Genomic DNA, 25,689 nt, shown 5'->3' with positions numbered 1-25,689 from the left:
TGACATAGATAAAAGGATAGAAAATAATTTACATTAGCAAAAGACAAGATAAATGAGTTCTCTCATGCATTATTGGTATAAGTATAAACTGGTATGACCTTTCTGAAAGTGCTGTGTCAAAGGAATGCATCAAATTTTAAATGTGCATTCCTTTGTCATAGCACTCCTACTTTAAGGATTTGTACAAAGCTATATGCAGCGATGCTCATCACATCATTGTTTATAATCCTGAAAAATTAGAGACAACCATGATGTCTATCAACAGAAGATAGATATTATTGATGTCTATGAATAATTATGATATGTCCATACAATACATTTCTAACATAGCCATTACAATGAATATGAATCTGTATTCTTTGATATAGAAAGATGTTCACAAAATATTAAGAAAAAATGTATTACTAAAATAATAGGCATCTATTATATTACTTGGTTTGTATAAAATTGTTTCAAATGTTTGATTTGTGTATATGTATTATACAGAGAGATGTCTAAAAGAATATTTTATCTCCATTATAATCATAAATAATAATCAAGTCATTCTCATTTTGAAAAAATGTATTTTGACTTTAAAGGTATTGGTTTTAGTCCAATTTTTATGCACATGAAACTGTGAAGTCTTTTTCATTAAAATCATGTGAAAAGCAGCTATCACAACTACTTTTCAATATTGTTTGGGAAGTTTTTATAAATTAAAAAGGAAAATAATTGGTAAAAATTTAGGAAAGGGGCAAATCTACTTTTCTCTTTTATCAATAGCTTCTCTCTACATTGGAAATAAGTTATAAAGAGAAAGAAGTTCACTAGCAACATCAGCAAAAGTATAAAATATTACAGAATAAGTTTAACAGGAAAGGTATAGGAAAAATTATAAATTATCAAGAAATAAAACAAAGACTGAACAACTGAAAAGATATTCATGTTCCTAAGTGGAAGACAATATCAGAAAAATATAAATCCTTCTCATATTAGGAAAATAAATTGAATGTAATTCCATTCAGAATCCAGTGATGAATTTTCTTGAACTGAAGAAAATGAAAAGTACATTTCAAAAAGTAATTACATGAGAATAACCATGAAAACTTTGAAAAAGAAGAATGAGGGAGTGGCAAATAAGCCTTACCCGGTATCAAAACAGCATAGCATTGGCACAGAAATAAAGAATAGAAAAATGACAGAAAATACAGTTCAGAAATAGGTATGAACATATGAGGGAGTATAATATATAACATATATGATGTTTCAATTCAGTGGCAAAAGAATATTTAATTTCAAAAACATTTTATGCAAAGCTGGCTAGCTACCTGGAAGAAAACAATGTTATATACTTAAATTCCAGTTATAGTAAAAGATTAAAGCTCTTAATTAAAAAGAGTCAAAAAATAAATAATATCCAGGGAGGAAAATGGTTTGCAATACATACAACAAAAGACTAATATTCCTAATTCACGAAGAGCACTTACAAACTCATACAAAGCAGACCAACACTCAATTTTTTTAAAGGCAATGAATATGTGTAATTCACAAAACAGAAAATACACATCACTGATAAATCTGTGAACATATACTCAGCCTGGCTATAGCCAGAAAATTGCAACAATGAGATAATAGTTCTTACCTGTTAGACTGAAAAAGATTGAAAAGATCACTAATACCCAGTGTTAATGAGAATACTAGGAAATAATTGCTCTCATACACTGCTACTGAGAATGGGAATTGCTACAATCTTTTCTGAAAATGATCTGGCAAGATACATTAAAATTTTAAATAGAAACCATAAGAGAAAAAATTCATAAATTGGACTTCATCAAAATTAAGTTTCTGCTCTTCAGAAGAAACTGTTAAGAAAATACAAAGACAAGTCACACAGAAAATATTTGCAAATCACATATCTGATTAAAGACTTGTAGCCCAAAATATATACAGAACTCTTAAAGCTCCATAGTAAGAAAACCAAACTTACTAATTTTTTTTAAATAGGCAAAAGGCTTGAAAAGACACTTCACCAAAGAAGATATGTAGATCACAAATAAGCACTGAAGAGGTGATCGGTAAAGTCATAAGGTAAATTGTAAATTAAAACTGCGAAATTCTACTACTTATTCACCAGAATAGCTAAAATTTAAAAGACAGACAATACTACTTGTTAACAAGGATGTGGAAGAACTACAACTCTCATACATTGTTGGTGGGATGCAAGATAGTATAGTCACTTTTGAAAATAGTCTGACAGTTTCTTATAAAGTTAAACAGACACCATAAAATCAGGTACCTAAAAGAAGTGAAAATCTATGTCAACACAAAGATCTGAGAACAAATGTTTATACTGGCTTTATTCATAATCATCAAAAACTAGAAACAAACCAAAATGTCCATCAACAGATAATTGGATAAACAAACTGCAGAATTTCATAACATAAAATACTACTCAGCAATAAAAAGGAATGAAACGCTGATATATGCAACAAGATGAATGAATATCAAAAAATTACGCTAAGTGAAAGAAATCAGACACATAAACTGCTTAATTATTTCATTTACATAATGTTTAGGATCAAATATTAGATCAGACACACCTAAGGAATAGAGCTGGGGAAAGGAGATTGACTGCAAAGGGAAACAAGAGAACTTTTTAGGGTGACATAAATCTTCGGTATCTTGATGGTGGTGGTGGTTATATGACTCTATAGTATATACATTTGTCAAAACTTCTTTTTCTGTATGTAAATTATATCTCAGTAAAACTGAATTCATAAAATTTAAAAATACATACCTTTTAATCCAGACATCCCACTTTGAGAAGTCTACTCTACAGAAATAAATATGTCAAAATGTATATAAATTAATGGATATTAATAGAGAAATGATTAAATAAAATGTTATATTCAATACTATAGAATATAATGTAAATAATTTTAAATATCTGGAAATAGTCCTTTGAGCATTATGGTTTGTGAGAACCAAAAAAACAGTTCTCATTCCACTGATTCGAGCCCTTTCATTTAATTGAAGTTAGAAGAATGGGCCACTACAAGGTAGCATGAGCCTCTTTTGCTCACTTAATTTGCCACAGTGACACAGTAAAGCTGACCACAGAAATCTCTGCCCACTTTAAAATCTGATGATTGAAAGAAGTACAAAAACAAAAATGGGAGCAGATAACATGACAAGAGTCCTTATAAAAGACTACTGAAAAGCTTCCTGAGTAATGCCATTCATTTATAATGGCCATGCTTCAGGGTCCCTGGCCAGGAATTACGTTCTAAACAAAGTCTTAGAAAATGTATTGTTCCTTAAAGGCTGACTTTCAACATTTTAATTTTCTATTTTTCATTTGATTAGAGTACAGGGATCCACCCAAAAAAAGTTTATACCTCAAAAGGGGAAAGGAGACAAATAACTGAATCTGAACCTATGAAAGCTATTGAATAGATGTCAAAATTATCCTTTCAAGTAGTCTCCAAGTGAATGCATTCATTATGTACACAGCAGAACATTTTCAACAAATTTATAGAACATCATTACATTAAGAATCATGAGAGGACAAAGAAATAGAAGACATGATTTCTGTTCTTAAAGGCTCCCACTCAACTCTCCCTTTCATTTGTCACTCCTAATTAACATGCACAATGACATTAACACTCTCAGACTCAAGAAGCTACAGGACAAGCATACATTCAGGTGCTGGTTAAGTCAGGGTGATAAGTGTAGTATACAACTCATCACCATTTAAAATAGTTCTATCACTGATATTCTATTGGAATTACTCTATCACCATCCCATAACCTGAGATTTTACTTCAAAAACCCTCTAGGTTAGGTGAGGCTAACATTATTTCCAATACCATGTAAATCTACATATGAAAACACTGAGACGTGCTTAACATCATGCAAAAATATATTTTTCTAAAAATTGTGATATAATGGAGAATACTTCAATAATATATATACATTAAAGAATTATTATTAGTTTCCATTATCTGGGTAGTCACTAGGACTGTAGTTATTTCTTTTTATTAAATGGTCAGAAGACCCTCAAAGCTAGAATATCATTTGCCCTCATCTGAAGGGGTGGCTGTTTGAGAGAGATCATGAGCTGGAATGCAGATTATGAAGGCACACATCTCACCCTCAATGCTAACAGTTACATCAGCTAAAGATGGAACATCTAAGAATGAGAGCTTGCTTTTGAGGTGGAGGGCAACGACCAGTATTTTTAACATGCTTTTAACCATCTGACATTCCAATCATTTTATTAACATCCTACTATACTGACATTTTGATCACTTTATTCTTTCCCATATTGTGATCTCAGTTGTCCAATTCTAAAACAAAGAATACCACTAACTGACCAGGAAACAATTATGATACACTATTACCCATACACATGAAATTCTGTAAATAATTGGGGAGAGGGTTGAAGGGAGGGCAGAGGCATGAAAAAGTGATCTCTTTCTGAGACTTTGGAGGCCTAGTTTCCTCATCCTGTTCTCACATAAATACTCTCATTACAAATATCTCAAACATTATGCCAGAGTTGTACAAAATAAGTGGAACATCACCAAGCAGAAATCCTAGAGTAGGTGTTCTGAACATGTTGGTAAAGAAAGTCACTTCATTTGAGAGGTCTCTGCCCCTTCAACCTCACCCTCCTTACCAATATACATTCATCACTGAAAAGGGAAATATTTACAAAAGTTAGTTTAGTTATGTTTAAATATTATGTTTAGCTGTCTGGAGACCATGTTCTCAAAATTTATACAAGAAATCAAGGATTAAACTTCATAACAATTAGAAAACCACACAGTGTAAAATCAAAGACTTAGTTAAAGGACATTAAAACAGTTTTACCATCAGTGCTAAATTGAAATGACTCCATCTCTTCCCGACACCTGGAACCAAAACCTTTTGAACTTTCATGTAAACACACCAGGGCACACCAAATGCTCTGTCTGCGGCAAGGTACCACCTCTGCACAGGCATTTGGGTGAAAAATGTGGAAAATGCCTGAGGACTCTTTGAAGCAGCTTGGGAGAAGTGAGAGCAGGAAAGAGGCTCTTCTCTAGGGTAAGTTTGTTTAGTGGAAAGTAAGCAAGTTGTCAGGGTAAAAGTTGACAATGTTGATTCCAACAGTTTGAACTGCGAATAAACATCCAAAGGGATTATGTTACTGAGAATTAGAAAAGATTCCATTGAACTCAATAGAACACTTGTGTTTTCAGAGATAATATGCCTTCAAGCCATACTCTGGATCCATAGTTTAGGGTTAGAATTACCCTAAGCCTTTTCTATGCCACATTAAGGAACATGGGGTCTGACCTCTCTAATATATGCCTAAAAGTATTAGAATAAGGATGGAATAAAATTTCACTTCTAATAACTGAATTGGAAAACACTTAAATACATGTACATTTCTACATTTGAGATAGGCTGAAAATATTTGGAGAGAAATTTATGTTCTTCCCAAACATCTAAATTTAAACACAGTTTCACTAACCAATTTAGGGATACACACACTGGCCGTAAATCATTTTTAAGTCTATCAAAGAGCAAAAAACAGGGCCTATACTTATGTAATCCATAATCCTCTTCTCTGCTCACCAAAGCCACATTTAAATCTGGCTTTCATCTCATGCTCTTGGGTTTTCCACCAGGTATAAGATGAAACATTGGAAAAGACTTGTGCTTTTTCAAAAGCAAAACAACTTGGTTGCCACTCAGCAATTCCTGGTGAAATGCCAGGAAGCCTGTAAAAAAAAAAGTTTAAATTTTCCTAAATTGAACTTTTAAAAAAATAAGCATGAGATGTTCATAGCCTGTCAGACATTCCATCTTTTTATTTTTTAAATATTCATAAACAAGGGGAAATATACACTTTTGATTTGTTAAAGTTTATTTGGATCTATATAATGCAGGTCTGCCTTGCATGCCCTCAAGAAAATGGAGGTAACTTGAACAGCTCTTAGTTCACCTTAAGTCCTTCATGATTCCCACATTAAAGTCTGCTGCTGGAATCTTTTCCAAAGCTCAACAAAGGCATGGAACTTGTATGTTCTTACCAGCAAAGTTTAAAGGCACCCTACAAAAAGTTGTTTCTCCTTTGAGCTCTCACACATATTCACTTCCCTCCTAAACCAAGGATGTAAGGGAGTATGGCTCAGTTTCATAGCCTCTTTGCTCTTAAAAAGAAAATCAAATTCCCCAGATATTTTCAATCTCCACCAGGAACAGAACATGCTCAGCTCTGCCTGTGGATCATTATCTCTTTTACATTTCATCTTTATATTCATTGGGTTCATAGAAAGGGCACACACAGAAAGAGGAAAATAGCTGCTTCTTAGACACCAAATTTAGTAATTCTCTCAAATCTACTGGCACACATCTAAAAAGTCATATTTTTATAAGGCTTCATTAGATTTTCATTGGTTCTGTCTTTTGAGAACACACATGCTGAATCGCCCATAACCTCAAGCCAAAACACATCTGCAAACTACAAGAAATATTTTTTATAGAAAGTCAAGAGTCATCACAATTTAAAAAGGGATATAGTGAGTGGAGACAGACAGATGTGGCCTCATCTGGATCCCACTTTAGTGTCTCCCAAGCATCAAGCTGCTAACTGATAAAGGCCATCAATCTATGATGCTATAAGATTCCAGCCAACTCCAATATCCTTACCTGTTAATATGAGATTACTGTAAGTATTGGAGAATTGCTCCTTTAGAAGAACCAGATGCATCTGAGCTGCCTTCTCTCGTTGGAGCTCCAGCATCACATCAGGGTGCTGGGCAATCTTGCAGCCTTTCTGTTTATCCAAGGCAACATCACTTCGAACAATGTCTACAAAAAGAAAGCAAAAAGGCAGCACAAATGAAAAGCAAAACAAAATAAAAACCATACACACATCTAAGTCTTGTTTTACCCCAAAATCACAGAATTTATAAACTGCCAGTATTTTCATCAGAATGAAGAAATTCAGAAGTAATGAACCTGAAGGTCTCCAACTTCATGATACATCCTGCAGTTTCTCTGGTCATTTCTAAACTCTTGAGAGATTTTTTTCTATTTCTTACCTCTCTGACCTGATTTAAGATTATCACTCCTCCGTTCCCCTTCTAAGCTCACTTCCTGGGCCCTGTCTTAACATCTTTTATTATTCTCCATGAGGAAAAATAATACAACCTTGTCCAAATACTAGTGACTATAAAAGTCATTTCCTCTATATCATGCAATAGGACCAGGTAATAGCTGAAGCTATCAGCATGTGTATTTGGGATACTTGACCTGTTTTCAAAATTATCTCCCAGCCAGGGCATTCAGCTCAGACTATGGCTGCCATTCTGTGGGTTAGCTGCTCAAAATTTCTCTTGTTATTTTTTCCTGTATCTCTGGATACATTCTGATTTAGTAATCACTCTTTAAATCTAGAAGTATTTTGTGAAGCAATGAAGAAAGCAAGAGTAGAGCTTGAGTCACTTTTCAGATCTGCCTCTTTCCTAATTATATTCCCTATTTATTTTCCCATTAGTGACAGACACACTGCTTTTTATACTTCAGTATGATTTCACTCAAAGCAGAAGTATTCTCTTTCTCAAAAACAAACATTCATATAGAATGCTTCCCAATTAGCAGGTAGCTTTCATGTCCTGAAGTTATTTATTTTCACAAATTAAAATACAACTCCGCTAATTATCATAGAAATAAATGATATTATCAACAGCAATCTAGATGACAACTCTAGAAACTTTCAAGTTTTACATAGCAAACTAGAGAATTTTAGGAGAAAATGCTAAAAAAATAACTGCTCTGTCATTGTTGACACCAATGGCTTTGAAAGGGAAAAACGAATTCCCGTGTTGATGGTATCAATAGGAAAGATTTGGCTCTTTAAGCAATGCTCAATGCCATTTAAAAAAACTTGGGCATGTGGCATGAAAGATAGAACACTGTGTGTACAAATGACCTTCAAACACATAAACAGAGCCCTAAAAGAGAAGCCTGGATATAAAAAAAAAACCATGACAATGAGGGTTAGGATATGTGGTTCACAAAGATTAGCCCAATGTGGGAATGCTTCTTATTCATTTTAGATGAAAACAGTTTGAAAATAATGCAGTTTTTATACCTAAACTTATTTATACCAATTTTCTAGAATGTAAGCAATAAAGTGAAGTCATTTAACATTCAAGTAACTAATCTCATAGATTTTTTTGAGGCTTGAATACAATATTAGAATAAATTAATTCAAGGATACATTCTAGTTTTTAAGATTATCAATAGAAGTCAAGAGGAAAATAAATCTAGTTTACATTTATTTAAATTACACTCTTAAATTTTTAATTACATTGTATCATTGAATCCTTTCAACAATCCTATGAAAGTATGCAGCAGACATTGTTGATTAGCTGACCAAAATTCTAAACACAATCTCTTCTCCTTTGCCTTCCTCTACTGTAGAGACCGAAAAGCGAAAATATACAATTTCCCAGCTTTCCTTGAAGCAAGAGATGGCCAAGTAACATGGTTCTGGCCAATAAGTGGCAGGCAGACATCCCTAGAAGACTTTCTTTGCCAAATTAAAACACAAACCCTCACTAAGAGAAAATCATGTTTTTTTTTCCTTCAGCTTCTTAATTCTTCCTATTCTTTATGCCTGAAATAGACATGAGGCCTAGAGTGACAGTAGCCATTTTGTGACAATGAGTCAAGAAGCAAGAGGGCAAAGGATACCACACTAAAGATGGTGGACAGAAAGATAAGACGAGCCTAAGTCCTTCATGTCTTTATGAAGCTACCATAGCTACCATACTGGTGCTAGACTACCCATCTCTTGATTTCTTGTTATGGGAGATAAAGGCACTATTTGTATAAATCATTAATAGTTGCCTATTTTTGAAATCCTAACTTGTTTTTGTAATCTTAAAGGATAAAGAATAATATTATTACCCTTACTAAATATATGAAGAAACTGAGATCCACAAGGCTGAAGTGACTTGCTCAAGTTCACATAGCATGGTTAGCCCCCAAATATAGGAATTTTCAAAGCTAAATTGAGTGATCTTTCCATAAGTTACTCCCATATACTCATGAACTTAATAACAAAAGACTGTAAACAATAAAAGTGAGAAACTAAAAAGAAAAACCTAATTATACTATTACAGTAGCATACCATAGATGGACTAACCAGAAAAGAAATATGAACCATACTTTCTCAGAAAACTTTACAAAACTTGTACCAAAACATACTATAAAGAGTGAAGATGAGTTTAAATTATCCTGATATCTTCTGATAGAAGTCTCAAAGAGTAGAACACCTACTAAACTCTCTATTTCCTATATAATAAACTTATTGCTCAAAAGGCGGAGGAAACAATAATTGTAACTGATATCCTCAACATCATTCAACCAGAACCTTGAAATTAGGTGATCATGTTATCTTAATATTAATAATACTAAGAAAAGAAAACCATGAGCATGGCCAAACATATGTTCTAGTGTTCTAGATTTTAGAAAAGTATACTTCAACAATATTTGGGAAAAAATAGATATGCTGTATCGATTCTTTATTCAACCTTAATCTGTTTGACAGTGTATCGAAGCAAGAATACTTATCAAAGATGTACACGGTCATATATGTGGAGGGAGAGTTGATGTCATAGACAGACTCAAAATTCAAAATTATCTTGGAAAACTAGAAATAGGCTAAAATCACCAAGATGTAAGTAAAGAGATGAACACAAAGTCTTGCATTTATACTGAAAATTTAGTACATAAGATAAGACTGGCAGGCCAGACAAGACAGAAGCTCAAATATTTAAGACCTTATTAAGATTCATAGATTTTATTTGAATGCAAGCTTAATATAAGTCAGTGATATGCTGCCAAGTATAACATTGCTGCCAAAAAGATTAATGTAATCTTAGAGTAAATTGATAGAACCAGAACATCTAGAATAGAGGTGGGAACATAGCCACACTGCATTCCCTGTCAGCCAAAAGCAGCAGAGTGAAGAGAGTTGGAGTTAAGCAGACTTCAGTTCAAATTCTGACTTAATAGTCACTTATTAGCTGTGAAGTGACAGATGAAAGCATCTCTGTAAGCCTCAGTTTCTTCATCTACTGTCATTGTAAAGAGTTGTAAAAGACCTAGCCTGTGCATGGGTAAATATTATTATTTTTGTTTTAGTATCCTAATTGTGGAATTATATTTATTTCCAGCTGTACCAATCTCAGCAGGATACTAATCATCTAGAGTGCATCCAAAGAAAAGTGCCAAAATGGAAAATAACTTTAGTTTTTAAAAATATCTAAAAATTTTGAGAGTATTTAGCCTGGCAAAAAATAAATGAAAAACTTGTTTTCATATAGAAGAGATAACTGACTGATTCTGTGTAAATCTCAAAAGTCAAATATTGCAGGAGTAACCAAAAGACAATATTCAGTTCCACGTTAGAAAAGTGTAACAGAAGCTGTCATATGAGGAAAAGACCTACTTGAGGATGAAGTGAGTTTCCCATTTCCAGAGATATTCAAGCTGAAACTGAGTAACATAGGCATAATAAAATAATTTAAGCATAGTTACCAAAGTCTGCCAAATAGAGGGTTAAGTACTTTCTCTAACATTACATAAGGCAATAAAACAGACATTTAAAGGCACAGGCCTTGAATTCAAACAAATACATCATTAAGAAAATAAAAAGACACAAAAAAGATTTGAAAATCACATACAATATAAAGTGTATAAAGAAAATTTTGACAACTTAATAAGAAGACTAACATCCCAAAATATCTGAAGAGATATTTCATAAAGAAGATATACAAATGGCTAATAAACACATGAAAAGATACATAACATCAGTAGTCATTAGGAAAACAAACTAAACCCACAATGAGGTGCTACTCATTAGAGTGACTATAATCCAAAGACTGACAATAACAAATGTTAACAAGAATGTAGAGAAATGGGAGTCCTCATACATTGCTGATAGAAATGTAAAATGGTACAGCCACTTTGGAAAACACTTTAGCTGTTTCTTAAAAAGATAAACATAAACTTACTATAGAACCCAACAAATCTACTCCTAAGAATCTACCCAAGAGAAATAAAAGCACATGTTTACACAAAGACATATACATGAACATTCATAGTATCATTGTGCATAATAGCAAAAACTAGCAACAACCCAAATGTCCATACACTAGCCAATAGATAAACAAAATGTGATAGATCCATACAGTAGAATACTATTCAGCAATAAAAAGAAACACACTACCGATAAATGCTAGATATAGATAACCTCAACAACAGAGACTAAATGGAAACAGCAAGACACAAAAAGATGTATTCTATTAGTCAATTTATGTAAAATTTCTAGAAAGGGCAAATCAAATTGATAGAAACAGAAAACTACAAATGGTTAGTATGGGAGCAAGAACTGATTGCAAATAGGCATGAGAATGTTCTAAAACTGGACCCTGATATTGGTTGTACAATTCTACACATTTCATGGAAATAAGTAAACTATACTCTTACAATGAGTGAATTTCATCATATGTAAATTATATCTCAAAAAAGCTGTTAAAGTTTCCAGTCAAGATGGTTCAGTAGGTAAATGCTGTACGCCTCCTCTCAAAACCACATCAAAATTACAACTAACTACAGAATAACCATCATTGGAAATTGCCTGAAGTCTGGCTCAACAGAAGTCCTACAACTGGGGACAAACAGAAGACACCACTTCGAGACTGGTAGGAGGGATGGAGATGCAAAATGGACTGGTCTCACATCCACGTGTGGTGGCTGAGAATTAGGAGAAATATCTCAGCTGTGGAGATCCCCCCAGAACAGCAAGGGTTCCAGCCCCACAAGAGATTCCCCAGCCCAAGGTTCCAGTGCCGGGAAGAAAAGTCTCCACAACTTCTGGCTGTGAAAACCAGTGGATATCGTGGCTAAGACAAAAGAGTCTCTGGGTTGTAGACATTCCTCTTAAGAGGCCTACATGCAGACTTACTTGCTGATTGACTCACTTGCTCTGAGCTCCAGTGCTGAGGCAGCAGCTCAAAAGGCATCAGGGACATATAGGGAGGAACTGAGTTGTCTGGATTTAGGGTAAAGGCTGGAAACAGTTTTATCTCAGACAGAAGTGCTGGCAGAGGGCATTGTTCCTTTGTTGAGCCCTTGTCCACATGGCTTGCAGACCCAGGTGGCCACCATATCTGAGTCTCTATCACATAGCTAACACAGATCACTCTGCCCTGGTGATTTCCTGAGGCCCCACCCATCCCAACTTGAGAGCCCACTAAGCCACTTCCATATGAATGGCCTGTCTTAGCTCATGCAGCAGACCTTCCTAAAATCTCTCTCTCAAAGTTCACAAAATCTAAACAAGCAGCATCTGGCCTCAGTGTGCAGAGCACAGGCTGTGGTTGAACTTGGCCTGCAGTAGGACCCCTCTCAGGAGACCCCGGCCTGCATACCTGGTGGCTGGCACAGTATGAGCTGGAGCACCACCCAGGGTTACATCTGAGGATGACATACTCAAAAGGCAGACAGGGCAGGCTCCAGAACCCTGCTAAAGCAAATCTAGCTCTGTATGGTCAGCTCTGCACAACAGTAGTTACAGTCAGTCCTCACAACCAATGAGCCCAAGGGTCAATCCCTCCCACTGATGTGAAAACAGCAACCAAGGCTCAAATACAACAGGAACACACACACAACCCATACAAGAGATACAGCTAGAGCACCCAGCTCAGATGACCAGGCAAGACTGAGCCACTGGGCCCCATAGCACAACTACTGCATAAGGCCACTCTACGAAGACCAAGAGACATAGCAACCCTACCTAATACATAGAAACAAACACAGCAAGACAGCCAGAGTGGGGAGACAAAAAATTCCTAAATGAAAGAACAAAACAAAGCTCCAGAAAAGAAATGAAACAAAATGGAGATAAGCAATCTACCAGATGCAGAGTTGAAAACACTGGTTATAAGGATGCTCAATGAACTTATGGGAAGAGTAGATGAACTTATGAGAACTTTAAAAAAGAGGTAGAAAACATAAAAGTGGAGATAGAAAACATAAAAAAGAACCAGTCAGAAATAAAGAATACAATAACTAAAATGAAGGACACCCTAGGAAGAATCAACAGTAGATTAGATGAAGCAGAGGATCAAATCAGCGATATAGAAAATAAAGTAGCAGAAAAACCCAATCAGAACAGCAACAAGAAAAAAAGAATCCAAAAAATGAGAATAGTTTAAGGGCCTCTTGGACAATATTAAGCATACCAACATTCACATCATAGGGATACCACAAGGAGAAGAGCGAGAACAAGGAATCAAAAACCTATTTCAAGAAATAAAGACTGAAAATGTCCTAACCTGGTGAAAGAAATAGACATACAGGCCCAAGAAGCGCAGAGAATTCCAAACAAATGAATCCCAAAAGGCTCAAACCAAGACATATCAAAATTAAAATGCCAAACATTAATAATAAAGAGAGAATCTTAAAAGCAACAAAGGAAAAGCAGTTAGTTACCTACAAGGGTACTCCCATAAGAATGCCAGTTGATTTCTCAATAGAAACTTTTCAAGCCAGAGGAGATTGGCAGTAAATATTCAGTGATGAAAAGCAAGGACCTACAACCAAAATTACTCTACCCAGCAAAGCTATCATTTAGAATCAAAGTACAGGTAAAGAGCTTCCCAAACAAACAAAAACTAAAGCAGTTCATCACCACCAAGCCAGAACTCCAGGAAATGTTGGAGATATTTCTTTAAAAAGAAGAAAATATATATATATCAAAAATATAAATAATAAAATAGCAATAACTACATATCTATCAACAATTACTTTAAATATAAATGGATTAAATGCTCCAATCAAAAGACATAGGGTTGCTGAATGGATAAGGAAATAAGACTTTACATATGCTGCCCACAGGAGACTCACTTCAGATTGAAAGACACACACAGATTGAAAATAAAGGATTAGAAAAGTATAATTCAGGAAAATAGAAACAAAAAAAGTTGAAGTAGCAATACTTATAATGGACAAATCAGACTTTAAGACAAAAGCTATAATAAGAGACAAAGAAGGACTCAGTTTCCCCATTTCTCAGTATTTATCTGAAGAAACTCAAAACACTACTTTGAAGGGAAATGTGAATCCATATACGTTTACTGCTGCATTATTTACAGTAGCCAAGATATGGAAGCATCCTGGGTGCTATTAATGGATGAATGGATAAAGAAGAGGTGGCATACACACACACACAGTGGAATGTTATTCAGCCACAAAAAAAATGAAATCTTGCCATCTGCAACATGGACAGACCTAGAGAGTACTGTGCTGAGTTAAGTCAGACAAAGACAAATGTCAAATATGGGCTCTAGAGAACAAGATAAACAAACAACTGAAACAATCTCATCAATAGAGAGCACTTTGATGGCTATCAGAATGGAGGGTGAGGAGATGTATGAAGGGGGAAGAGATTAAGAGGTACAAAACGGCAGTTAAAAATAGTCATGAGGATGTAGAGTATAGCACGAAGAATATAGTCAGTACTATTGTAATAACTATGTATGGGTACTGGGTTTATCAGGGTGATCATTTAATATGCTATATAAATGTCTAATCACTGTGTTGTACACCTGACACAATATAATATTGTATGTCAACTATAATTGAAAATATATATATGTAAAAATTAGGGGGGAAACTGTTAAAAAATAACAAAAATACACACATGTTAATAGCAGCATTATTCACAATAGCAAAAGGTAAAAGCAGCCCAAGTGTTGATCAAGAGATAAACAAAATGTAATATACACATACAATGTAATACTATTCAGCCTTAAAAGGAAGGAAATTCTGACACAGGCTACAACATGGATGAACCATGAAGACATTATGCTAAGTGAAATAATCCAGTCACAAAAAGACAAATATTTTATTATTCCATTTGTATGAGGTACCTAGAGTGGTCAGATTTATAGAGACAGAAGTAGGATGGTGGTTGCCAAGGTCTGGCAATAGGGAAGAATGGGGTTATTTTTAATAGGTAGTTTCAGTTTTATAAAATGAAAAGAGTTCTGATTCACAGATGGTGACGATGGTTGCACAGCAAAGTGAATATACTTAACGCCATTTAATCATACACTTCAATATGGTTAAAATGGTAAATTTTGTTATGCGTAATATTTTACCATAATTAGAAAAGTCTTAAAGTAACAAAACCAGATTTATAGGGTATGTCAAAAATTAAAAAAACATGAGTCACCTTAAAACTGTGGGTTTGCAATGCCATTGTTACATAGTCCATGTTCAGTTTTCTCTGTAGATTATATAAGATTAGATATCACAACTTTGATATAATTTTGTATGCTGCTATTGCAGTGCCAGATCCAGAAGAACGAGGTGCAGGCCTGAGAGAATATTTTGTCTGTTCTCACACAAACTGACCGAGGATGAGACAAGAACCATTCCTTTCCCTCCTAGTTTCAATGCAGACACTGTAACAGTAGCAAAAAAAGAAAAATCCTGACTATTCGACGGACCCTTGAAAGAGATGCACAGATGCTAGAAGAGCCTCTGTGATGAGAGCCTATAGCCCCAAACCAAAGTATCATAATCTACTATCTCCTCCCTGTAACTGGCTTGTCCTTTAATTTCCCTGATTTAGGCAACCATATATTTCCCTAATCTTCTAGTCTCTAACCCCATCATCTTTTATTCCTCTCTCTCTCTCTGTCCCTTCAAGTCACTAAATTTAACTATTTTGGCTTCATAATGTCTCTCAGAGTTGTCCCCTTCTTTTCAATTCCAATTAATACTATGTATCTCACATCTGATAACTAAAAGAGTGCAAGCCAGCATCCACGTCTCCAGATTCATGGATCTCCAGGGCATTCAACATATCACTTAGAAAAAAATCCTTCATTTTTACTGTTTTCATTATATAATGTTTCAAACACAGAAATGTATGAATACCCACACCCATGTACCCTCAACTCAGTTCAGCTCTATCCTTTTATAATATTCTACCATATTTGCTTCAGATTTTTTTAAATTAATTAATTATTTTATTTTTTTGGTGACATTGGTTAATGAAATCCAATAAGTTTCAGCTGTACACTTGAACAGTAAGACATATGTTTACTGTGTGTTCACCTCCCATAGTTAGATTTCTTTCTGTCACCACATATTGACCCCCTTTACCCCATCTACCTACTCCCTCTCCTCTCTCCTCTCCCCTCTGGTAACCACTAGTCTATTGTCCATGACAATGAGTCTCTGTTTGTCCTGTTCATTTGTTGCTTTTAGGTTTATATCTCACATGTAAGCGATATCATGTGATTTTCAACTTTTTCTGTCTGACTTATTTCACTTAGCATGATTATCTCGAGGTCCATCCTTGCTGTCACAAATGGCAGTATTTCATCTCTTCTTATGGCTGAGTAATATTCCATTGTATATATGTACCACTGCTTCTTTAGCCAATCACATATCATAGGACACTTAGGTTGCTTTCATGTCCTGGCCATTGTGAATAATGCTGCTATGAACAGTGGAGTGCAAATATCTTTTCGGATATGGGTTTTCAAGACTTTGGGGTAAATACCCAGTAGAAGGATTGCTGGATCATATTGTGATCAATTCTTAGTTTTTTGAGGAACCTCCATGCTGTTTTCCATAGTGGCTGTACCAATTTGCAGTCCCACCAGCAGTGTATGAGGGTTCCTTTTTCTCTGCATTCTCTTCAGCATTTGTTATTGCTTGTCCTGTTGATTATTGCTATTCTAACAGATGTGAGACAGTATCTCATTGTGGTTTTGATTATTTTTAAGAAATAAAAAATAATTCAGAAACACTTGAAGCCCTCTGCTTATCTCTCTGCAATGACATTCTCCTTCCTCTCTCCATCCTCGGAAAGGTAACCACCATCCTCAAGCCTTCAAGTAATATACTTATACAGTTTTATGTATGTATGTATGTATGTATGTATGTATGTATGTATGTATGTATGCATGCACACACACGTATGTATAAATGTATATTTATACGTATATGCATATAAAAACACATAGCTCACTTTTTTACAACAAAGAGAAAATTGTCGAAACTAAGAAATCAACATTGGTATAAATATAGTTAGCTAAACTACAGACTTTACTATTTTTCACTACTTTCTCTATCAGTACATTTTTTGTAGTCCAGAACCTAATTCAGAATCTCACATTACATAAGTTTCATGTCTCCTTAATCTCCTCTGAACTGTGACAGTCCCTCAATCTTTCCTTGTCTTTCATGACTTTGACACTTTTCAACAACACTGATCAGGTACTCAACAGGTTCAGGTACACTGGCCCTCAATTTGGATTGGTTGAAGTTTTTTCATGAGTTTTTTTCAGTTTTTTCATAAGTTATGGATTTGGGGGAAGATACCAGAGAAGTACTCTTAGGTCTTATAATGGTGTTAACCTTAATCACTTAATTAAGGCGGTCTGACAGTTTATCCACAGTAAAATTACTATTCTGTCTTTATAATTAATGAATATTTTATAGGAGAAACTTTGGAGCTATATGACACCACATTTTTCTGTCAATGTTTACCCACTAATTTTAGCATTCATCGATCTTGCCTACAGCAATTATTCTTCCAGTATTCTAATGGTGATTTTCTATTTTTCTCATTCCTTCTACATTTATTAACAAGAATTCTTCTGCAAAAAAGGGCTGCCCTTTCTCCATTTATTTATTTATTTATTTATTTATTTATTTACTTACTTATTTATTTATTTAGATTAGCATGAACTTACAGGTATTTATTTTATTCTTTTATTCATATTTGTCTATTTTCTTATATAAGTTTTTACAGCTTTAGCTATTTGGAGCTCTTTCAAGTCAGTTTCTGTGTTCTTCTGACATCATCCATCATTTTTTTTTAAAGCACTTCCTTACTTTCTAACACTACAAATGTTCCAGGATCATCTTTTTTTCAATTTTCATTTTTCAATTACAGTTGACATTCAACATTATATTAGTTTCAGGTATACAACATAGTGATTAGACATTTATATAACTTACAAAGTGATCACCCCAATAAATCTAGTACCCACCTAGCACATACATAATTATTACAATATTATTGACTATATTCCCTATGCTGTACTTTACCTCCCCTTGACTATTCTGTAACTACCCATTTGTACTTCTTAACCCTTTCAACTTTTTTCACCTATCCTCTTAACCCCGCTCCCATCTGGCAACCATTAGTTTGTTCTCTATATCTGTGAGTCTGATTCTGGTTTGTTTGTTCATTTATTTTGTTCTTTAGATTTCACATATGAATGAGATCGTAAGGGAACCCTTGTGCACTGTTGGTGTGATTACAAATTGGTGCAGCCACTATGAAAAACACTACGGAGGTTCTTCAAAACAATTAAAAATAGAATCATCTTGTATTTTCCCTGCCCCAGTCCTGCAATCACACACTTCTCCAAGGAACGCAAGTTCCTTTTGTTTAAGAATGGTATTTAAATACCAAAATCTGAGTAGAACACGTGCTCATTGCTACTGGGGTGTCACTATTTCTAGGTCCTCTCAGGAGAAAAAGCTAGGAAAAGTATATGTATATGCTAACTGATGTATACACACATATTTATATTTATTTCTTTATTTACCTGTAAATCTACTAGAAAGAAAAAAAGAACACATTAGTTTATATTGATGCTTTTAACTCCAATCTATACAAAGTAGCAGAATGTATCACATCCACTTTTCTTTTATTTCCAATTGTGGAAATTCCATCCACAAACATAATTTGGCATGATTGATTCTCTACAAAAGTGAGAAATAAACTGCCTAATGGAAGGACCCAGAAATCATAGATAGCTGTTAGTAATGATATACACAGCTTGAAGTAAAGCATTAGTTCTTAGAAGAGGACTGGGCTCAGACGAGAACAGTTACATAACTAGCCCTGACCAAGACATTTGCTGGTTTACTCACTTCGTATGTCTGGGGCCATTTTTACCCACATTTGCTGGGATTCACAGATTGGGAAGAAGACCAGACCACATGAACTAAAGTTCTTCAACTCTAAGACTGAGTTAGTCTGAATTCAGAAGAAAAGAGAGAATGTTACACTCTGGAGAAATCCGCACAGACGATGAACTTAGCCACGAAGAACAGACAGAATTCAGATGTGGAAAGAAAAGGCAGAGATGTATGAAGAGATCAATATATATCTCCACCAATGGGCTCCTCTCTTCTTCCTCACATCCAAACAGTAAAAACCAGTCAGGAGCTCTAGGGTTATCCCATTATCAAGAGGCCTCTAAAAAGACAACCTTCTAAGAAAAGGTTTAGAATTTACTTCACCAAAGCAGCAGTCATGAATGTCTATTAGAGCCAAAGGTCTAGCATGTTTGATCAATGAGCGGCAATAATCTTAGACGGCAATTTCTACTGGAATTCAAATTTTTTGGAGCTAAATAAATGACAAGTAAGGAAAGGAGCCAACAATTACACTAATACATGCTTTCTGATGAATAAGAGAAAAAAATATTTAGATTAGAGTCAGTGGCACCTGCCTTCATTCTGTGCCTGAGAAAACTAATTTAGCTTCTCTAAGAGTTGACTTTCCCCATGGTATGGACCAGGACTAGAATGTATATGTCCTTGGCTTATCACCATTTAGGTATATTATGAGTTATCCAAAATGCTATGTGTAATCCAAAGATGCTAAATGTCAAAGTCAACCAGAAAACAAAATAGAATTCTAAAGAAATTAAAATAAAGGTTTAGACATCTGAACTTTTGATAAGGATTTGTCAAGCATCATCATTTCCTTGTCTAACTTGGAAACAAACCAAATTCCTTCATATGGATGGCTCTGGAGCCTCCTAGTGGCAGTCTCAGGGGACCTACAGAACTAGGAGTCTTAGAAAGGTCCAGGCTTTCAAGAGAGAGTGTTAGTTATCTATGATGGTAATTAATTCAAACAAACGCATCAGCTCATACAATGTGCTCGACACACTATCTGAACACTAGGAATGCAAAGATGAATAAATATTAATCCTTACCTGCATGGAGCTCATAGCCTACTATAATAAGTAAGAACAGAAATAACTCTAAAACAATGTAATAAGCACTTATAACCTACATGAACAGGGAAAGGGGATGAAGTCAGAAGTGTGTAATAAAGGGGATTGGCTTCTTAGACACATCTTTATTAAAGAATAAGTAGAAGTCTATCTGGTGGAGAATCCAAATACATTATATATTTTCATGCCTTTGCTAATTATGCTGCCTGTTTGAAATATTCCCTTTTCTACATACCATACTTAGAATACTAAGACTAGAGTACAGCAGGATGGGAAGAAACCTGGAGAAACAAGCTGGGAGCAAACTTACAAGTGTCTTTATGGTTTGAGCTTTTATATTCCAGGCTCTGAAGAGATGTCAGAGACTCTGAATCAGAGAAGTGACCTAATAAAGACTATACACAAGAATAACTGTAATAATAGTATGAAGATCTAATAGTAGTATGACAATATATCAGGAGAGCTGAGAAGCAGAGAGACTCATTAATCTGTCATAATAGTCCAGGATAGAGGTAAGAGAAACTGGCAACACAGCTTTAGCAAGAAAGAAGATTCCAGAGTTAAGGACAAGAATACCTGATAGTCAAACGAATATAGGAAATTAGACTCAGAAAAGAATCAAAAGTAGTTTAAAATTTTCCTTAAGAGACAAAGTAGACAATGATGTCATTAACCAGGGTAGGGAACAAAAGAGAAGCTGAAGGATGAGTAATAGCGAGAAACTTTAACAAATTTTACTTGGGGTTTAAGAAACACTAGAAAGTGTCTGCAAACTGCATAAATCTGAAAAAAATATAACCATCTCAAAATAACCACAAGAGTTATAACCATTATTAAAATATTAATTGTTATTTCTTAGTGATCCAGAGTTCTATAATTTTTCTATGCTTCCCGATACCCTGTAAGTAGTTTAGTGAGCTACTTGTACTGTTATGCTTCTATTCCTATGGGGCAGTTTTGCATCTTAATAGAATATTCAAACACCAAAAGACCAAAATTAATGATTTTTTAATATAGAATTATAAGCATTCTGAAAGGCAGTAAGGAGGGTATTTGGGGACAGGGAGACATTCTAGAAAACTTAAAATCATATCAATTTTATAAATTTGATTTGATATATGATACAAATCATATCATACAAATTTCAGCATCCAGTCATGATGAAATAACAGGAACCAGATTAACTCTCTTGCCTTAAGAATCTTAAAACAGGACTATGATACATGAAACAATGGTTTCAGACATAGGAAAACAGAAAGCACAGGACAGTGATCACTGAGAAAGGAAAAATGAACAAGGTAGGCCCTATGATGCCCTATCTCACTGCCTGGAAGGAGTACAGTAACGAGAAACACAAACAGAACTCAGCAGTCTCCCTGAGCTGAGGAGGCAGAGTTCAGCGTTAGAAGAGGCCAAGGCAACTAGAATTTATAGAACAGAGTACAGGAGAGGAGGGAGCTACAGAAAGAGCAGAAGCTCGAGATCTGCAGTAGAGTCACCTGACATCTCTGGGTAATGACCTGCCATATATGAGAAAATCACCAAAGTAAGGAAAAGAACCACAAGGAAAGAGTAAGTGAAACAATCACGACAGTTTACACAGGACCAGGAATAGCTCGCATTCTGGGAAGCAAGACTGAAAAGACCTCATAATATCCAAGACGTAGAGTAAGAAAAGTATGGATATAGAATGGTACTGCCGCAATGGAGAAGTCAAATTAGCCATAGACGAAAGAATATTTTTGACGACCCTAAAAAAGCTTGCAAAAAAACTGACTAAGAAATTTAAGTTCATTTCCCAAGACAAAAAATATTTTTAGAAGTATCAAAACACCCAGGATCCAACAATATAATATTCAAAATATGTGACATCCAATTAAAAATTACCATGCACACAAAGAAAATATGACCCATAAACAAGAGAAAAATCAATAAATATAAACAGACAGAAATGACAGAGATGATGGAAGTAATAACCAAAGATATGAAAAAACAAGTTCAAGAAGATAAAGCACAAGAACGAAAAAGAGAAATATAAAAAAAAATGAAGTTCTAGAAATAAAAAAGATAGTAACTGAAATCAAAAAGTATATTGGATTAGATTGACAGTATTTTAGACACTGCACCAAAAAAAGATCAATGGAATTAAAGACATAGTAGTAGAAACTATCCAAAATGACATATATAGAAAAAAAGACTGAAAAATTTTTAACAGAGCATCATTGAGCTATCAGACAATATTAAGTATCCTAATATATAAGTAATTGGTTCCAAAACAGGATGGAGAAGAAAAGGAAAAAATACTTGAGAAAATAATGATCAAAACTGCTCAATTAGAGTCATGGGCCATATAACTACGTTTCCATCAATAACAGACTGCATATACAGCAGTGGTCCCACAAGATTATAATGAAGCTAGAAAATTCCTATCACCTAGTGACATGATAGCTGTCATAATGCCATAGTGCAATGCATTACACAAATACTAACCATTATGTTACGACTGCTTACAATATTCAGTACAGTAACATACTGTATAGGGTTAGTAGGCCAGGAGCTATAGGGAAACAGAATCTGTCATGCCAAAATATGTCTCTTTGGCATAAGGATTATTTTAGACTGGCAAACTTTAAGAAACAGCAAACAGGAGAGAAGCTTTGAAAACCAAGTAGAAGTTATGCTTTGTAAAATACATTTACATTTGTAAGGAAAATCTACATTTGTAAGGGTTTCTTCCTAGCTGTATCAGGAAGGAGGGTGGAGTTAACCTCATCTCTAGAAACTCTTACTAATGCTGAAGACAAGGACTTAACTCTGCACAACAACCTTACCCTTGTTTACTGTGCTTTTCCTGGTAACTTTCCTTAACTGATTCTCCCTATCCTCAACAGCTTCTTTTCTCTTCAACTGAAAATGGTATTTAAGGTAGAGGCTTCAGCCATTTTGGTGAGTCACACTCAGTCTTCAAGAGTCTCTCCCACACAACATAGGAGCATGGACAAAAAAAGGAGGTGCTGTAATAAATCCGACAAGGCCAGTGACTTCAGGTAATCTCATAGGGTAATCTGATCATAAATTCCTAACTGGGAAGGTTGTGATGGGTAGTTACGTCCCAGACATATAATTTCTTTAGTAAAAAGTTTATCTTTGCCTTAAGCAAGCCCTGTACATTGTTCTTGTGCATCCAGGTTAACACACCTTCAAAATGTCAGAGTAATCCTTTATCAGATCCCTTAGAAGCATACCCACCCTCAAAAGAGCACATCATCTTGATAACTATACTATCACCCACTTTCATGTAATCAGCCTTATGTTCCTTCCTTAATTCCAAATAAATAAAAGAAACTGCAAACTGTCATTCTCCGAAGCATTTGAGGTCTTGCTTCCCAACAACTGTCATCAGTTTGTTTCATATAAACTCTCATAAAAATTCTCTATAGGTTTGAAGGTTTCTTACACTGATAGGAGGTATACATGTTATTAAACTTTTGTTTTACTCCTGCTAATCTGTCTTTTATTACAGGATGTCTCAGCCAAGAACCCAGAAGGATAGAGAGAAAATTATTTTTCCTCCCTTACAGAGCAATGGTATACCATGTAGCCTAGGTGTATAGTAGGCTATACCACCTAGGTTTCTTTAAGTGTATGTACTCTATGATGTTCACACAAAGATGAAATCACGTAACAATGCATTTCTCAGAATATATCCCTGTGGTTAAGAGATGCATGACTGTAGATTAAAACTATAAACCCAGAGAACCCCAAGAAGAAACAAGAACACAACACCAAAGCACATTATAATCGAATTGCCACAGGTGAAGACAAAAATCTTAAAAGTAGACAGAGCAAAAAGACACATTAGATATGGGGGGTGGGGGGGCCAGGAATATATATATATAACAGCAGACTTTTTAACATACTCGAGTAAATATTAACTGAAATAAAAGTTTATAATGATTTTGGTTTTCATAGAAAGTAGAGAAAAGACAAAAAATAACATTGTAATTATGGGAGAAAATGTATATATTTTTAAATTTCTTATGCTATTTGTCTTAAAATAACACTTTTAAAATAAATGAATATAACTATATTAATTTTCTCTCACATTCAATACATGCTATTGAATTGCTATCTACATTATATATTCTTTTGCTGAAATTCCTTCATAGTATCATAGCATTTTGATAAAATAGCTAACCTTTACTGGGATTTTTATGTGGCAAACACTGGCTAAGATTTTAAGTGTATTATTTTATCTTCAAAACAATCTTATGATGATAACAGCAGACTTTTTGTCAGAAGCGATGCAAGCAAACAAGAGAGGACAGGTCAAACAGAGATTACCTAAATGAAAAGCAAAGAGAAAAAAAAGAATTAAAAAAAAAAAAAAAAAGAACAGAGAACCTAAGAGCAAAGGAACAATATCAAATGATATATTATATTATATGCATAATTATAATCCTCAAAGGCAAAGAAAGGGACAATAAGACTGAACAAACATTGGCCAAGAATTTTCCAAAATTAATGACAGACAACAAACCATGGCCTGAGCCAAAAAATTCAGATAACACTAAACAAGATAAATAACAATAACCAAACACACACACATACACACACACACACACACACGAACACACAAACATAGGCATATCAAAGTCAAAATGCTAAAAACCAAAGATGAAGAGAAAATCTTGAAAGCAGTCAGAGGAAAAAAAGATACACTGCCTACAAAGGAACAAGAATAAGAATTATAGCAAACTTCTCATCGGAAACCAGGGAAGAAAATGGAGTGACATCTTTAAAGTGTTAAAAGAAAATAACTCTGATCCACCCAGAATTTTACACTATGCAAAAATATCTTTCAAAAGTAAAGGAGAAATACTTTCTCAAACAAATTCATTGTCAGCATACCTACTCTTTAAGAAATGTTAAAAGGAATATGGCACAGTCAGAAACTTGAATGTAAAAAAACACTAAAGGTGTCATAAAAAGAATAAAGGTAAAGCAAATCTTTTTTCTTAATTACTCTAACACACAGCTGAGTGATTCAAGCAAAAATAGGAACACTGAATTTTATGTATAGCATATGTTAAAATGACATTATGATATCGACAGCATGAGAGACGGGAGGGAGAAATACAGTACTTACACTATGCATGAAACTGTATAAAATTAATTGAAAGTAGATTCTTATTAAAAATTTATTTTGTAAACCCTAGAACACAGAAAAGCATAAATGATTTTTTAAATGATGAACTGAACATCATCTAAATTTTAAAAAATTGTAATGCTTAGCACACTGCCTATCATGTGGTAAACACTCAATAAATGTTACTATTATTACCAGAAATAGTACACACATGCTGAAAATATAAACACAAACACAATCCAGATCCTGCCCTCACAAAGTACATGGATCATACCAGAAAGTTAAGGAAAGAATGGTGTACTATCATTTAGCAGTGATTTTGGCTCTGAGCTTCCTTTCTTATCCAAGGCCAAAGTGGAACCCTGAGTGATGATGCATAGCTATCTGTATCTAATTGAAGGATATACAGCTTTTTCTTTTTTGTTTT

At 34.5% G+C, this 25,689-nt stretch overlaps 1 protein-coding gene across 3 annotated transcripts in view; it reads right to left on the bottom strand.

Annotated features, from left to right (window-relative positions):
- The window catches only part of HPSE2 (heparanase 2 (inactive)), a 538,231-nt gene that overhangs the window by 487,647 nt on the left and 24,895 nt on the right, over positions 1-25,689 (bottom strand). For 2 of the 3 annotated variants that reach the window (XM_006925894.1, XM_006925895.1), the window contains exon 3: positions 6,681-6,842. The exons of the other annotated variant lie outside the window; for it this stretch is intronic. In XM_006925894.1, the coding sequence (XP_006925956.1) occupies positions 6,681-6,842 (162 nt within the window). The remainder of the gene's footprint in view (positions 1-6,680; positions 6,843-25,689) is intronic. 3 annotated transcript variants of the gene reach the window in all.

The sequence above is a fragment of the Pteropus alecto genome, unplaced genomic scaffold (assembly GCF_000325575.1).
Source record: "Pteropus alecto unplaced genomic scaffold, ASM32557v1 scaffold88, whole genome shotgun sequence".
NCBI lineage: Eukaryota > Metazoa > Chordata > Mammalia > Chiroptera > Pteropodidae > Pteropus > Pteropus alecto.
This window is presented reverse-complemented; position numbering and strand designations above follow the sequence as displayed.